The sequence below is a fragment of the Crocodylus siamensis genome, chromosome 3 (assembly GCF_052110815.1).
Source record: "Crocodylus siamensis isolate JL-2025a chromosome 3, ASM5211081v1, whole genome shotgun sequence".
NCBI classification, from domain to species: Eukaryota; Metazoa; Chordata; order Crocodylia; family Crocodylidae; genus Crocodylus; species Crocodylus siamensis.
In genome coordinates this window covers 124233063-124250085 of record NC_143397.1, presented here as the reverse complement: position 1 = coordinate 124250085, position 17023 = coordinate 124233063, and the positions used below count along the sequence as shown (strand labels likewise).

The 17023-nt window shown below is 42.3% G+C and overlaps 1 protein-coding gene across 7 annotated transcripts in view; it reads right to left on the bottom strand.

Annotated features, from left to right (window-relative positions):
- SEMA5A (semaphorin 5A) overlaps positions 1–17023 on the bottom strand; it is a 612665-nt gene that overhangs the window by 329113 nt on the left and 266529 nt on the right. For all 7 annotated transcript variants that reach the window (XM_090039133.1, XM_090039134.1, XM_090039136.1 and 4 more), the window contains one exon: positions 15678–15723. In XM_090039133.1, the coding sequence (XP_089895259.1) occupies positions 15678–15723 (46 nt within the window). The remainder of the gene's footprint in view (positions 1–15677; positions 15724–17023) is intronic.

The following is a 17023-nucleotide window of genomic DNA, read 5'->3' as shown; positions in this document are numbered from 1 at the left end:
CAAGATAGTAATGTTCAGTAAAATTATACAGAAATTCAAGTGTAAATATTCATCTCTCATCAAATTGCTTCATAGCAAAAAATACTAAATTGTTTCTTCTCCATGGAGAGTGCATTAGACGCACATTATTTCCATTCCTCAAACTGAGTAACTTCAAATATATTTGTTAAGAATGGAAACAAACAAGTTATACTATACATACTATACTATACTATACTAGATTTTGTTTTTCAGTGACTTCTTATTTCTAATGTTAGAGTTTCATTACTTATTTTATTTAGGAAAACAATTTAACTAGCATCAAATACAAGAATGACTCTTTAGCTTTACAGTACATACTTCCACAAGGAAGCATCTTAGGAAGCTCCAAACTTGTGTAATGAGGAAGTTTGTATCAGAACCAGAATGAAACAAGCAGATAAATTCTGATTTACAAATTATCTGAGAATGGATCACAAACACTATGTGGACCATCAGCTGGGGAGTCTTGCATTAGAATGTTACTAGTGGTCTTCAATTTCATCATATTATGAGTCTGGTGAGTGTTGTATAAAAAACTAAACTCAAATATCACCACAAAAGTCTGTAGCACCTTATGGATCCTGCTTCTCAAACATTAGAAAAATGCAGTGACAAAAAAGATGGTTTAAACATATAACACCCCCCACCCCATGGTTTTCTGAATCTGAAAAATTACATAGGTTTATTTTCTAGGCAAAGTGCTTGTATTAATCAATGGCATCTCAGCTCTGAGGGGAGAGCAAATCGCATATGCCCTAAATAAATGCAATTTACATAGACTCCAATACCTATAAAATAAGTTTGAGCTGGGACAAAATAAATATACAGACATGCATATTTTCACAGTTATGCCTAGTGATATTTATATCATGCACAGTTTTTGTACTGCTCTTCCATCATTATTAACTTTCACTTTTGGCCATGGATTCTTAAGTATTAGTCATGGCAGTTCTCAAGGAGAAATCATTAGAATATTTATACACTTATAAAAGGCTATGCTACTGTATCTGGATGCTAGTCCATACCTAAAAGAGTGGAATAACTTTTGAGTCTGTCTAACAGATGTACCAAAAAATAATCCATATCCTTATCTTACAAATGGCACCACTGCTCTGATATGATGGATTAACTTTTGAAAACAGTTAAAAGCCTGATTTAAAAAATGCCTTCTAGGCTGCTCAGAATAGTTTGGGAAGACTGTCATGTGGGGCAGGATTAAAGGTACAGGCACATAACCAAGAACACTGGGCTATTGGTCCTGCAGAGCTGGTAAGCAGTTAGTGGAAACAGAGGCACCTCCTACCAGACTTGCTGGTGCCATGAAACATATGGGACAGGCAGTCTCTGGGACCTGACTCCCAAATCTTGCAGGTTTACAAAAAATATAAATAACACTTTGAATTGTCCCCAGAAACAAACAGGTGGGCAAGGCAGAGCTCAGAACAATTATACAGGTAGTCCTCAGACTTATGACACAATTGGTTCCTGAGAACCACGTCTTAAGTCAAAACGTTGCAACTTGGAACCGATTTTCCCATAGGAAACAATATTATAAATGGGGGATTGGTTCCTGAACCAAGGCCCAATACCCTATTTTCACCAAAAATAACTCAGAATTTTGTATTCAGATCAATTATAGATGAGTAATATAACTACATTAACGTATTTATATTGTAAATAGCAATCATATTGATTTGCAAGGACTTCTTTGAGGTGACTTTGCTGGACTTTTTGAAGAGCTCTTCTCTTGGCTGGAACCTTCTCAGAAGTCTTGGCTGCAGGTTTTTCTACAGTCTTGTTTGCTTTCTTAAAGCAAGCATCCAAGGACGTTTGGACAGATGGGAGATGGGCGACGCAGCAAACTTGTTCATTGGCGTGACATGGCGTGGCATCGGATCAAGTGTTGTAAAGACGAAACTGACGTCAGAAAGTTGAAATAACGCGTCAATTTATAAATGCTGTAAGTGCAAAATGTTGCAACTCGAAACTTTGTAAGTTGAGGACTGCTTGTATTACATATTAATCACAAGCTACCCTGCTTGCGAAAAGTGCAGTATTTGACACCAGGGCAGGCAAGGTTCTTTGAGTAGATGTGATACCTTTTGTTTGACCAACTGAGTGCTACTTTTCAAAGGCTGCCATTCCCTAAGCCTTATATGATAGAACTCAATGGGTACTTGAGTGCCTACCCCTACAGTTGGTTCCTCAGAAACTAGTCCTGTGGCATCTGACTTCCCTAAGCACAAAAATTGGCATCAATTAAGCTGGTACAACCATAGGAACTTGGTGCCTCAATTTCTGCTGTGAATATGCACACAAGCACCCAAGCTCTGACAGCACCATGCTGCTCAGTGACCAAATCCCACCAGGAGTAACAAACTAGGTCTTTTCTGGAAAGACTGATCAGGAAGGAGTTTTCAAAGGCTATCTACTGGATTGGGCTTCACACACAAAACAAAGCTAGGAGGAGTGTATGATAGTGCCATCCTTTACATGCACTGGAACAGTGGTTAGAGATGTGAGGTATCAGAGACACAGGTTCAAATACCAACTTGGTTTGACTGATAGATAGATCTGAAACCACTTACTGTGCCTATCAAAAAAAGTGCTTTACTCACTAGGATATTCTAGGGGTGAGTCTCTCCTTGAAGTTGTGGGTGAGGGTTTTAGTGATTCCTTCAGTTAACAATCGCCTGTGAAAGCAGGGGACTAGACTTGCTGGTCCTACCAGTCCCATGTTCCTGCTGAAGCTTTTCTATTTTGCATAAAACACCCATTGGGCACAGGAGGGGGACAGACAGACAGACAGACAGATGCAAGAGCACGTGCAAGTACCTGTCCGGGAGGCCTGGAGAGTATGGGCAGCTTCAGGCTCCTCATATTCTCCTGTCATAAAGTAAATAGAGGTCTACCACAAAAAACTAGAAAAAAGGATTACTATCTTTTGTTGCAGCCACAAATTCAGGCATTTGTGGCACAACAGAGGACATGGATGTCTATTTGCTGTTGCCTTTTGCCAGCATAAAAATTATTATGGAAGCACAATGGTGACAATCTGTTTCCAGCTTTACCCTCTGTGGACACTGCCTAAGGAGCTAAGGCATCTAACTCAATGTTGTGGAGTCCACTGGGCTATAGGGGGCCTAAGAATTAGATGTTACCACACTGATCCTAAAGGCCCTTTTCCAGATCTAACCTTGTGTACTCACTATATTGAATAGCTTTGTAATGCAAATAGCTCTGAATATAGAGTAAAATTAAACTTCTAATTAAAAGAAATAATTTAGTTGTTTATGGTATACACTGGGTTTTATTCAAATAAAAGTTGCTTTCAGCTCCTCTCTCTTCAAACAATCCCTAAATAATAGTTAATATTGTGAATGATTTATTACAGGAACTTCACTCATACATCTAACACAGCATTTCAAATCACATCTAGTATTCAATTTTAAGAAACAAAGTAATTTTCATATATTGATGTGATTTATAACTCCTGGAACTGACAGAAGCAGAAGCATTATAGTGTATTAGCATCAGGGCCAGAGGAGGCAATTCACTCCAAAGGCCATGCCCATCACCAGAGGACAAAAGGAAGCTTCACCAGAACAAAATGAGATTGCAGGGATTGCACAGGGAAAGTGTCCTCAAAAGGCCTGAATTAGCATACCTGAATTAAACTCCGAATAACTTTGATTCACCTGCCTTTGGTCAAAACTACAGTTTTGAAAAGGGCCTGTCCAAGGTTGTAGAAGCTCCCCAATACTTGAAAACATTTGAATGTGTAAATAAAACTTTCCACAGTAACTGAATGGACCTATACACAATTGGAAAATACAGACCTTTGTCTGATCTGTGAAGACTTCTCCTTAAATGTACATTGTGAACAACTGGCTGCCTATTGAGACTATGATCAATACCCTACCAGTAATCACAAGCAAACATGCACAGTATAGTTGTAGGTTAGTCTCTGTAAAAGGTTCAGTAGTGCTCATATTGGGACATATTATTACAGATACAAATCAGACATCTGCAGGGCCAGACTCTTAATAATCCCAGAAGACTTCTGAGCCCATTATTTTCAAGACGGTTGATCATGTCTAAATGCTGAACAGCACAGTGCAAAAATGGCCGTTTTGGCAGCCCCTTCACAAAGGTAAATTGTGTTAAGTAAACAAGGAATCTCCATTCAGCCTACACATCAGTGTTTACTAACTACTCTTTCCTGCAATCGTCTGCCACTTTTACACTTTTTAAGTGTGGAACCTAGTTATCAAAAGTGGGATTAAGTATCCCCACTTCACTGCTGCTTTACTAAACAATGTGGCTCTGATGCAGAAGCAAGGGAAATAAACTACTTGTTCCCTTTCGTAAAATAAGACTTTTAGGTATTAAGAAGAATGCAGCATTGCTGCAAAAACTTGTATTTTCAAAGCAACTGCTTACTTATTGCTGCTATATGATACAGCCACAACAGTATCACATAACTTGATGAAGATGGCATACACTTGACTGACCTTCATTTACACTAGAGGAAAACTGAGAGCAAAGCATATTAAGTCAACTGAGTTCCACTAATGTAAAATTAGTATCAGACCCTTTCTGTGTATATTCGGCAAAATGTGTTTATATGTAGATTTTGCTTTCTTCTAAGTCCGTCATAAAAATAAATGTGTTTCTGTTGTATATTTGGCTGATCCTGGCTTCTGCTTTATTTTTTACTTAAGTACAAGCACTTGAATTTTAAAAGAAGAAAAGATAAGCTTTACTGTAGATAGAGTGAAAAATCTCAGCACCTATTATTCTTTTCTATTGCCAAAACAAGGACAGAAGATTTCTATAAACCAACAACAAATATAGCCTGACAATCAGAGACAGGTGAAAAAAAGAGCTAAACTTCTCTAGACAAATGGATGTGTTCAGACTCATTTGTTTAGAAATGTACTTGTGCTTATATTTCAGTGCTGGCACAAATCTATGACAGATAGAGTGAATAAATGACAAATGAAGAAGGCTTTGCCCTGCTTTCTTTTTCTTCCTACCCCTCTCACAAAATGCTGACACAAACAGATAAGCCAAAGTAGCAGCAGAGCTTTGCCAGTTTATCAACATTCTTTGGTTTCACAGTTACTCTCTTTTCAAATTTAAGTGATGAATTTCAGCTCTGCTGAAGGGTAAAGGATTATGAATTCTGGAAGCTGAAGTCTCCCAATTACCTGGAGGCCAAGTGCAAATGAATAACAAGTGGGGGAAACACATAAATAAAATTGTCCTCTTGGTGTGTATACTTTATGGAGTACAATATCATAATGGGGGCCTGTACATCAAATCTGACTTTCAAAAGGAGAAACAGTCTGTAGTCATGGGCTAGGGACAGATATTACACATAAACCGGTTTAAGTGATCAGAAACTGGTTTCAACCTGTACCAGAACAGATGTTAAGTGCACATAAACCAGTTTGAAAATGGATGAAACCAGTTTGAGATAAACTTAGTTGATGTAATATGAGACTTAACTGATTTAGCTCAAACCAGTTTATGCAGTCTTTGTCCCAGACCCCTTGCTGATTTAAGATAAAAGACTCCCCCAGCATCCTGGCATGCTCTCTGGGCCAGGCAGGGCTTTGGTCCAAAGCAGAGCTGGCCCCTCCCCTCTGCTCCCTGGCTGGAGCTCCGGCAGAGACTGCAGGTACAGCAGGGTCTGCCTAGCTTCCCCCTGCCTTATCCCCTGCCCTCTCCCCCCACTGCTTATTGCTCAAGCAGGAATCCCCCCCTCCCTCCCTCTCATCTCCCATAGCATAGAACCCAGCCCCGTGGAACCTAGGCATGTGGTATGCTGGCTAATGCTGACAGGTGTCTGTGTGTGTGTTTCTCCAATTTCACTGGGACAGGCAGACAGAACAGTGACTGCTTGCGGCATTAGTTCATAGTTTCATTAGTTACTAGGGTCGGAAGGGACCTGAGTAGATCACCTAGTCCGACCCTCTGCCATGGCAGGAAAGAGTACTGGGGTCAAAAGACCCCAGCAAGGTGTAACATTCGGAGCAAATCAACAGGTCATCCAGTAAGCTGTTTAAGAAGAGTTTGAACTCATGGAGAGAGGCTACTGTTTTGCTGATGGGATGATAAACACTTATCAGCTCCCTGCTGGCTTGTTTGCCTGTTAGTTTGCTGCAGACAGTATACAGATGCAAGGAAGGAGATTGAAAAGCTCCATATCATCAACAGATGCATGCACTGCACACCCCTCCTTCCCTAAGAGTGCTAGCAGGGGGCTCGGGGCTGGCAATGGTCCTGCCCCTTGAGCAACCAGCAGGGAAAAGCCTGGGATGGTGCAGGCAAATTTCTCTAATCAGACATCCTGTCAGGGCCTGGCCACACCCCCTCAGCCCAGCTCCATGTAGAAGGGAAGGGAGGGCTTCTCTAGTACCCCCAAGCTTCTAGCCTGAGCCACTGAAAGCATGTGCCTGCATTTCCTCAGTCCAGAGAGAATATTTGTTTGGTTACAAATCAGTTCAGCCTAGCCAGGTTAGACTAGCCTGCAAATATTGAATCAATTCAGGCTCAGGCTGTTTGAATGTCTGTCCCTAGCCATGTTGTCAAAATCCTTTGGTAGGAAAAGTTCATAGTCTGGAGTTACCCAAACAACATGAGACCAATGATGTTTTAACAGCGTGAATTATCCTTTATATTACTGTATTCAATTCCATACTACATACAACTTTTCCCTACCAAATCAGCCTTTCAAAATCAGGAAGCATGACTGATCCCTAACGTAATGACTACATAAGTAGGGTGACCATATGTCCCAATCTGGTGGGACAGTCCTGGTTTTCAGAGGCTGGTCCTAGCTGGCCAGTAAATTGGGGCAGGGAGATGGAACAGCACAAGCTGTGAAATAGGAAGCTCTATCAGATAATATATATGGAGTAGGGCTGTGCAAAGCTTTGGCCACTGATTCGATGCAGTGAAGATTCAGTCCAATTCAGGGGCCGAGTCTCCGAATCTAAAGACCCTTTAATCTCTCTGAACCTAATCAGAACCCTCAGAATTAATTCAGAGATTTGATGATTCGGACATAGACACAGCTCGAAATGTTTTTTCTACATACCTCAAGGTACCAGGCAGCTCATGAACACTGAGATGGTGGGGCAGATGAAGCGTCCCACAGGAATTCGGGGCGGGGGGTGGTCCCCAGCACGCTTGGCAGTGGACCTGGAAGTGGACCAGAAGTACTTCCAGTCCACTCCTGCATCTGCCAGAGAGTGTGCAGGCCTCCCTTCCCCACCCCCCTCCAGCTTGGCAACTGGTGCCTCCTGGGTCTGGGGGGCACATGACGTCCCCCCGCAGCCAACTGCCAAGCCAGGGAGGTGCACGGGGGTGGGGGGGGTTGTCTCCCACACACTCAGCAGCAGACCCAGAAGTGGACTGGAACTACTTCTGATCTACTTCCAGGTCTGCCGCTGAGCACGCAGGGGGCCCCCCTCGCACTCCTGTGAGATGCTCCATCTGCCCCACCATCACGCAGTGTTCACAAGCCACTCCTGGTACCTTGAGGTATGTAGAAAAAACATTTCAAGCTGTGTCTGTATCGGAATCGCTGATTCTCTGAATAAGCATCAAATCTTCAGAATTGGATTCAGCTGAATTAAATTGGGACAGTGATCCAAATCAACAAATTGGATCACTGACCCCAATTTGAGTCAAAGGTTAATCGAATATGGCCCATTTCGCACACCCCCAATATGAAGCTATAATGGTGGCTGCGGTTCTGCTTCTCTCTCTGGCCTCAGAAAGGGAAGGGCAGAGTTCACTCTACAGCATCACAGTTAGTTTTAACCCTTTCAGAGCTGCTCCCTAATTGGCAGTAGCTGTTGGCTGTACCACCACAAACCATCAGTGGCTGTGGAAGACTTGAAACCAGTTTTTGCCTGAAGGAGCGAGTGAGTTAGGTGAAGGCAAGTGAGCTGCTGCATGCAGTCAGCTTTGGCCATGATTCTGATGGGAAAAAGGAAAGAGTCCCACCCCCCATTCAGCCCTCCCAAAACAAAGCAGATATCTTATTTGGGGGCATATGGTATGTCATAAAATACAATAACATGCTGGTGTTTATGGAAACTACTGGTCCCATCATACAAGACCTCATTTTCTACAACAGTTGAGCATTAAATGCTGGGACTTGCTTTTCCAAGGCCACCACTGTAAAAAAAGGTTATAAACTTTTGCTTTAATAAAGGGAAAACCCTTTGGAATTAATATTTAAATTTCCAGTTACCTCCTTCTATACTATATTTTTTCACTTTCTATTCTGTAACCATCTATGTGAGCATCATAAGATAAAACTCACCAGCATTAGAAAAAGGACTACAAAACCATCCCAACAATGTGATTTACAGGTATAGAGAGGATTGTTAACAAACATCTTTTTCAGACCATCCTATGGAAAAAGCAGAACAGTAAAAGCTTAAAAGAATACCCTTTGTGTACCTACATGGCAGGTTTTTAGCTCATAAGTAGACTTTCTAACAATTATGCACAGAAGAGAGAGATACATATGGCCAGGAAAGAGAGACAAGTTGGAGGGAGTGTGGCTCAGCAAGATGGATCCTGCTCTGAAAGCAAGGGGGCATCAGGTTCCAGTCTGGACTGCTGTTGCAATAGAAAAGACACTTGCCCTACACTCTGCCCATCTTATCCAATGCCTATCATGTGCAAGATGCCATGGCTCAAGTTCAAAAGAAATGCTGAACAGGGGAAGGGATAATGCTTAACAACAGTGATTAGCATGAACGGCGTGTGCCCCCCGGTGGCTGGGGCATTGTGGCAGCAGGAGTACAGCAGCAGCAATGGGGACGGCAGTAGTAAGCAGGGGAGCTTTTGCTGCTGGCGCTCTCAGTGGCCAGGAAGGGTGGCGAGCACTGACCAAAGGTCAGTGACCGCCCACAGCCACTGCCGGCAGCATCAGCGGCGGCCCATAGGAACCACAGAGTGCCCACAGACACCACCAGCAGTGTCGGTGGCACCTTTTTGCAGGGGGTGTACCGTCATGCTCAGGGAGTGCACATGCACCCCCCACATGTTGCCCCTGGTGATTAGAGCACTGGGCTGGCAACTCAGAGAGGTTTAAGCCCCTTTGGCTGAAGACAGCCTAGAATCTGAGTCTCCTGCATCCCAGGTGCGTACCTTAAATACCTAGGGCATTTTTACACATGCTCAGTGGGGGATGGGGGGGAAAGAAGGACACTATAATTAGAGCAGTTTTGAGAGCCGCTGTAATTAAAGCACTTGCAGTGTCTTGTGAACCAGCGTCTCCATGCTTCAAAATGGTGGTGGGAGGACTTTAACTAAAGCTTATTGAATGAGCTTTAGTTAAAGCATCCCTGCCACCATTTTGAAGCATGAGGACACTGTTACATGAGATGCAAAGGCTGATGGAGGTGCCCTAACAAGCACGCTTCAGCGGATTCAATTAATTGAGTCTGTTCTGACACACTGTAATTACAGTGAATTGGAGCCACCTCCCTGCCATCTACAGGTACCCTTAACTGTTTTGGCTAAAGCACTTTTTTGGTCTGTTCCCTCACCCCAGCTACCCCTTGGGATACGTGCCAGTGAAACAATCTTCTCTCAAAGTCAAATGATAACTGATCAGATTTCTTTCATGTATTTTGAAATCAGCAGGAGTGTCTGAACACAATGAATCCAAACAGTAAAAAGTAAACAGAAATGAGTGGTAGTTAAAGAATCAACAATATACCATCTTTCCAGGTGTTATATCCAGTTGATAACTTGGCAAACAAGAGGGATTAAATGAGATTACATTTGGCAAAAAAGAGAGATTAAATTATCAAAGCCCAATTTCCCTAAATTTATCTTTGAATTCTCATTTAAACATGACTCAATATGCACTATAACTAAAAATGTCAAATGATTCTATGTAAATCTTAGTAACTTTGGCAGAATTTAGAGATGTTTGGATCTCAAGGATTAGAGTAATGTCAATATTAAAATCTCAGAACTGGGTAATTGCTCCAGGATTGTATTACCAAGTGTGTATACACTGTTGAGGCAGCAGGAAAAACATAGCAGAGAAGAGCTTAATTGAGGGTTCAAAGCAGAGCAGAGCAGCAGAGTATCTGTTGAGGCTGTAGGAGCAGACCAATCTTTCCCAAAAACAAATATGTGGATAGAAGACTCATGAAGAGGAAATTTCTAGAGATTCCCCAATATTCCTTGCTCATGGTTACGTTACAGGGGGGGTTCTTGGGAAGCCTTATTAAAATTTGTTTGCCAAGCTGAATGGAGAGCTGGGTAATTTCCATGTATCCAGTGGAATCCATCCTTTTCTGGATCCTGCCAAATCAGTTGGTCAGAAAAGATTTTCCAGTCATAAAAGCGGGCCACAACAGGCTAACAAGAACACAATCCTGACAAAGCCAGCTGGTTGAGAAGATCTGAGGAACAGGGCCTGTCTACCAACCTTTTCATTCTTAGCACAGTTCCTTGATAGATTATTATAACATTGGTACTTCCAACAGTTTTATACATATCTGAGTTTCATCACAGTTAAGAAACATAGATCTGAGGAGCAGGGCCTATGTACCAACCTTTTTATCCTTAGCACAGGGTGGGCATGAGGTGGAGAGCTAGACACTCCAAGGAAACTTTGCTAAGGAGCCTGAGGCCTGGCAGTGTGTGTACAAATGTGGATAAGTACTCATAGGAAAACTGCTGTGTGCACATTAGTAAGGAAAACAAATGGGTCTGTGTATTCAGAGGCACCCATTTCCAAAGGATTTAGTTTTAAAATGAAATCTCTTGAAAAAAATGCTGTAGAGTCAAGATGCTTGTTACTGACATCCCTTCAATATTTCTAATGCCATAATTTCTCCCATGGTAATGTGGATTTAAAATATCTCAGAAATAAGTGAAATATACCCAGGAGGTCCACTTAAGGAGTTCTGGTTATACTTTCTTCATCTTTCTTTATAGACATAGTGGCTCTTTATGAAAGTTCTTCTCTTTGAGAAAGATATTCTGTGCAAGGTAAAAGGATTTTTAAAAGGATTTTTAAAAGGATTTTTAAAAATCCTTAAAAGCATATAGGGTAATATCTTTTATACTAACAAGGGAATACATTTCATGTACTGTTCCAAGGAATGACAGATTTGTCCTTCTGCAACTATAGCCTTGTAAGCCTTCCTACCCCTGCCCCCACCCAATCCATAATCACCATACACTAATGTCCCAATACCAACCTTAAACATTTTAAACCCACATGCTTCTATGGCTGGACATTAAAGTGCTTTCAACCTTTTTACTCTCCTTTATTCGCCTCCACAAAGAAAACTGCTGAGACGCATCAAATACGGGTTCACTACAGACACTATCATGTTAAAAGTTGCCTACTCAAACAATAGTATTTTCTTCCAAATGACAGAGCACAGAACCATGATGTGCAGGACTTTAGTTCTGATGTGCCAGCAACGGGTGGCAATGGTTTACTGGACAGAACGCCATCTCCTGAGTAGATACACACCCTGTCTCCTTCAATCTACTAATATTTTAACTATCACTTTTACTCTCCAGATTGGTGGAAGTGCTACTTTTAACACACATTAACTGGTGTTGATTCCTTTTCTGGTTATTTACATTTAAAATACAGTTTTAAATAAAAACTGATTATTAATAGGTGAACCATAGCAAAGATTGCTCTGGGTTACTCAAATGAGCTGAATATCTCTTTTCTTCTCACAATCATGAATATGTCTTTTGGAAAGTTATCACAGAAGTGAATGAATCACTGTAGTTTCTTTATCACACTATGACCTTACAGAGTATGTTACTAGGTTTTTTTTTAATAAAAGGGCAATTTTGTAACTTAAACATGTGGAGAGACCAGTCTAATTCCAAAAAATCAAATTGCAACCTGCTACTAGAGCAGGGGAAGGCAAAATTGTGGATGCGTCCGGCAGTCGGACTCCATGTCCCAGTAGCCTGGGGAGCTCCTCTGGGGTTGGGCCTGGGATCTTGTGGTGATGACAACATGGTCTGGAGCCAGGGTAGAGCTACAATCTGTTGCCTGCATGCCCTAGCCCTGGTTTCGGACCATGCCATCACAACTAAAAGATCCGAGTCCTACAGCAGCTTCCCATCCAGCCATGCGCCCTGCCAGCACTGCTGGGGCTGGTCTCTATGGAAACGCTGGCTCTGCGCTGTTATAGCCCTAACCACTGCTGGGGTCTCCATAGAGACTGACCACAGCAATACAGGCAGGGGCTGCTGGGAAATGGAGTCTGTCATGGGCCCAATCTGACCCATGGGCTGGACTTTGCTCGCCCCTGTACTAGAGCATTGCTACTGTTGATTTTGTTAAACATCAGTTGAAAAAAGAATATATTTAGCATAACAACTTGCAAAACAATGTAAGGATCCAAGCTTGCAAAGACCAAAGCTTGTGCATCAATGCATTTCCTGGGAATACTCATGCAAACAAAGTTGCGCACTTATGGATCACGACGCATACTTCTGTTCTCCCCGTTTCCCAGATAAAAATCTTCTGCATGCAAGTAAAATTAAATTGACAAATAGGTTTAAGCTGAGAAAAAAATTGAGCTAATTCAGGCAAAAATTAAACAGTTATAGAAGTCTATTTAGAAACAGTGGGGAAGCAGGTGGCAAATTGGAACATTCTTCCTTATTTTTGTGCCTGTGGTATCTGCTGTGAATGAGGAAGAATCAGCAATTTTTCTCCTGCCTCAGAAAAGAAATAGAAAAAGATAGGTCTCCAGCAATTTTCCAAAATAATGTAACAAAAGGTCTCTGGGATGTATTGTTTCCAGACCCTTTGTGTTCTCAGTATGCTTCACTGCAAAATTCTTACTGCTAGCGCTTTACAGTATATCTCCTTTTCCAGATGTGAAAATGCAGTTTATTAGCCTCTACACCAGCTGCATGTTTTGTTTTGTTTTTTTTTTTAATAAAGTCTGGTTCCTATAAAGTAACCAAAGTGATCAAAGCAAGAAGGAAAATTAGACTGAAGTTTTTTATGTTGTTATTATAACAACAACTGTGTGAAAGCCAAGATGTAAAATCGACGGGCTGAGATAAAATTTCTTCTGTCAGCATGTAAACTTTCAGAATGTCCAGTCATTCCTTGAGCAGACACTAAATGGGAAATGAGGGTATGTTCTACTGTTTCTATTTGCATTAATCAATAACTTTTACAGATATTTCAGACATTTTTTCCTTTCCTTCTGATTTGTGTGTGCCCTCCCCCTTACCATCATACCACTGAACTAAGGCTACAAACAGATGGTTTTTTGTTGCAGCATCAGCTGTGCTCGGATCAGCATCAGCTGATCAGATTGATCAGCAAAATGAGCAAACACTGCTGCTGTCCTGCAGAGATAAGCCCCTGCCACTCCCAGGGTGTCTGGGTCCCCCTCCAGAGTTGCAGACTGTGACCTAACCCTGGGACACAGCAGCATAAAACACATGCTGTGGGAATTCCCCTATGGGGAGATTCCTGTGGTGCCCATCAGCATGCACAGAAGGATGAATTCTCATAGGGTTTCCAGGGCACATAGGATCAGGCCCCTGAAACCCTGGAAGTGCCTGCCAATGGGGTTCCTCCATTTGCAGATACTTGCTCCAAATCAGGTCAGAAAGTGTGATACATGCAAACAGCCAGAGAATCCCCTGCTGGGGGATTCCTGGGGTGCACCTCTGCAAGAAGGCTAACCGAGGCAGGCACTCCCAGGACTTCAGAGGCCAGAGCCTACCTGCTCCATAAATCCCCCTGCAGGAGAATTCCTGAGGTGCACATGATCAGGCCCCTGAAACAGAAGCACCTGCCCAGGGTGGCTGGAGAGCCTGGCTGCCTGCATTCTCCCACCATAAAACAAAGAAACTTCTCCAGCAAAAAGGCTGCACTACTTTATGTCACCTAATGTCATGGCCACAATTCTGGGTACTTGTGTTGCAACAATGGTTATGGGTGCCTGCTTGCTTGGCTGTTGTGCTGTCATAAAAAATGTTACTGTGGCACAAAGGCAATGCCTATTTCCAAGCCTAAGGTATGAACTTGAATCTTAGTTTTACAAAATCTTGGGACTTAATCACAAGTTTTGTGATAGCTGGAATTATTTAGCATCTCTTTAATGATTTGGATAATGGGACTGAGTGCACAGATAGCAAATTTGAAGGTGACACCAGGTTGGACAGAGTTGCAGATGCTCTGGGTGGTAGGGCTAGGATCCAGAGCAACCTGGATAGACTGGAGAAAGAATAGGAAAACAACCAGATGAAATTCAAAAAGGACAAGTGAAAAATCCTGCACCTGGGAAAGAAAAATAAATGCATGAACAGAGACTGAGGAATGATTCACTAGGATGCAGTCCTGCAGAGAAGGACCAAGGACCTGGGTGTTACAGTGAACCAAAAGCTGAATATGAGCCAACAGTGTGCTCTTGCTGCAAACAAAACCCAACAGCACACTGGGTTGTATTAACAAAAGTGTCACCTGCAAATTAAGGAAAGTGATTCAACACTGGTGAGGCCTCACCTGGACTGTGTCTGGCTTTGGGACCTACACCTTAGAAAAATGTGGACAGATTGGAAAGAGTTCCCCAGAGGGGACAGGACTAGGCAACAGCATCATATTGTGGCAGAGGAAATTTAGTTTGGAAATTAAGAAACACTTTCTGACTGTGAGAGTGGTAAAGCTTTGGAACAGGCTCCATAAACAAGCTGCAGAATCTCCATCCTTGGAAATTTTCAAGACCAATTTAGACATACACTTGACTGGGATGATTTAGTCAGGGGTGATTCTGCCCTGAGCAGAGGACTGAATTGCATGTCCTCAAGAGGTCCCTTCTAGTCCTATGACCCAAATGTTTGCACACCTAATGGTGCTAATAAGGCATGGCATTCTGTGGCACCCTTAAAAAGATCTCGCATCAGCGTAGCTACCATAGCACCCTGGCTGAGAATCACTGCTCTAATAACTTTAAACAGTCATTAGCTGCATTCCTTAAGGCAGGGAGAGTCTCAGAATCATCTTCACGCTTGCATCTGTTTAACACAACTTTGCTTTCTTTCTTTGCTGTTTGCAGTTTCCTTAGCAAAGATGGGTACTCTCCTTTCTTTGCCAGTATAGAGAAGGAGCAGAGCCTTTTCACATGAGAATTGCAAATATTGAGGGGAGTTATACAAGAAAGCCATAGCAGGATTCATAGATTCATAAATTGTGAGGCTAGAAGGGACCCCAGGGGATCACATTGGGTCCAGACCCCTGCACCAGGCAGGAAAGACAACTGGGAGTCAGGTGACCCCCCGCGAGGTGACCGTATCCAAGTCGGACCATTTCTCTAATACAACATTTTTTATCTTCAGCCTCCATTTTGGATATATTCACTCTTACTAAATCACAGTAGATAGGTAACAGCAAGTCTGTATGGCCTGGAACAAAAGGCCAATCTGGAATTAAAATAAGCAATGAGACTTATATAATGAGGGGCAGCAACAAGGATAAAAATAGCTGCAGTCAGCTGTAGTTATGAAGCCAATGGATATCTTGATTATCTTTAAAACATCTGGTCTCGCCACATCAAATACAGGAACAAATTGAAAGAGATGGAAAAATATATTGCACGTACCTGGATTAGAGAGAGATCCTCAAGTTGCAACCTGAAGAGGTAGTTTCTATGGTGAGAAAAAAAAAAGAAAAGAAAAAGACACAGAGAAAGTTACTATGAATGCTTTGATAAAGCAGTAACACACAATCATTTATGGAAATAAGAACGAAGGAATGTGGTTGGAAGAAGTGACTGAGAATCAAGACTCCTGGATTCTGTTCGGGCTCTGACTCAGACTATCCTTGGGCTAATTACTACGCGGATATCTCCAAATGTGCTTCTAATTTTGGGTACCATACTGCAGGCACTTCAGCCTGTTTTCAAAAACTGCTGAGTATTCACAATTCCAACTTAACCTAAGCCTGATCAGAAGCTTGTGTAACTTCTTTGATGTCAGGGGTGCTACACCCAACCACCTTGTGCCAAGTATAGGCCAAAAAAACTCCACTAAATTAGAAAAATCTCACTGCAAAGACATGTTCCCATTATGCTTTCAGTCTACAAAAGTGTATATTGTAGGACTTCATCAGCTCCCTATGTAAATATGCAAAGCCAACTATGCATGCCTCAGGGCTACTTTTTTATTTGCTGAGTTGCTAAAGTGTTTATAAATTGCACAGAAAAATCTAAAGGATGTTTTCTGCCAAGTATCAGCACCTAAAGCTCTTACTGAACTTGATGGGAGTTCAGAGTGGATCAAAAACAACATATGACCATATCAGTCTGAAATCTGTGGAAGGTGGAGGGAGAGCACTCAGGCAGGTGAACTTACGTCTTAACCTTTCTCCAGTATATACTTGTAAAAGAATAAAGCTAATGACTGATACTACAAACTAGCCTGGCCTGCCACAATGTCTCAAATTGGCACCTGCTTAGTTTATATTTGTATTTTGCATCACCTAAATCAGTTTTATCCCCAGTATCTAAATATATCACCCAATGTCAAATCACACTTTATACCAGTGGCGCTCAGTCTTTTTGCCCTATCTTAGCACACAGAGTGGGCATGGTGAGGCCCAATCTGGCCATGAGGAGAGGAGATGGGGGCAGCCCAGCTTCAATCCAGAGGCACAGGAAAAGGGGGTATGATCTGGCCCCAACCCGGCTGTATGGGGGAAAGATGTGGCCTGGCCTCAACCTGGCTGTAGCCGCACAGGAGGTGGTGTTTGGCACAGTTGCAAAGGCCTTGGGTTTTTGGCAGCAGGGGAGGAGTGACAGTTTTAATTGTCACTACTCCCCCACCATCAAATTTATCAACCCATAGGGAGACCTGCAGGCCAGGTACTATGGCTCTGTGGGCCTGATTTGGCCCCTGGGCCAGGGATTAATTGCCCCTGCTCTATAATAACTAGTATTTAAAAATTAAT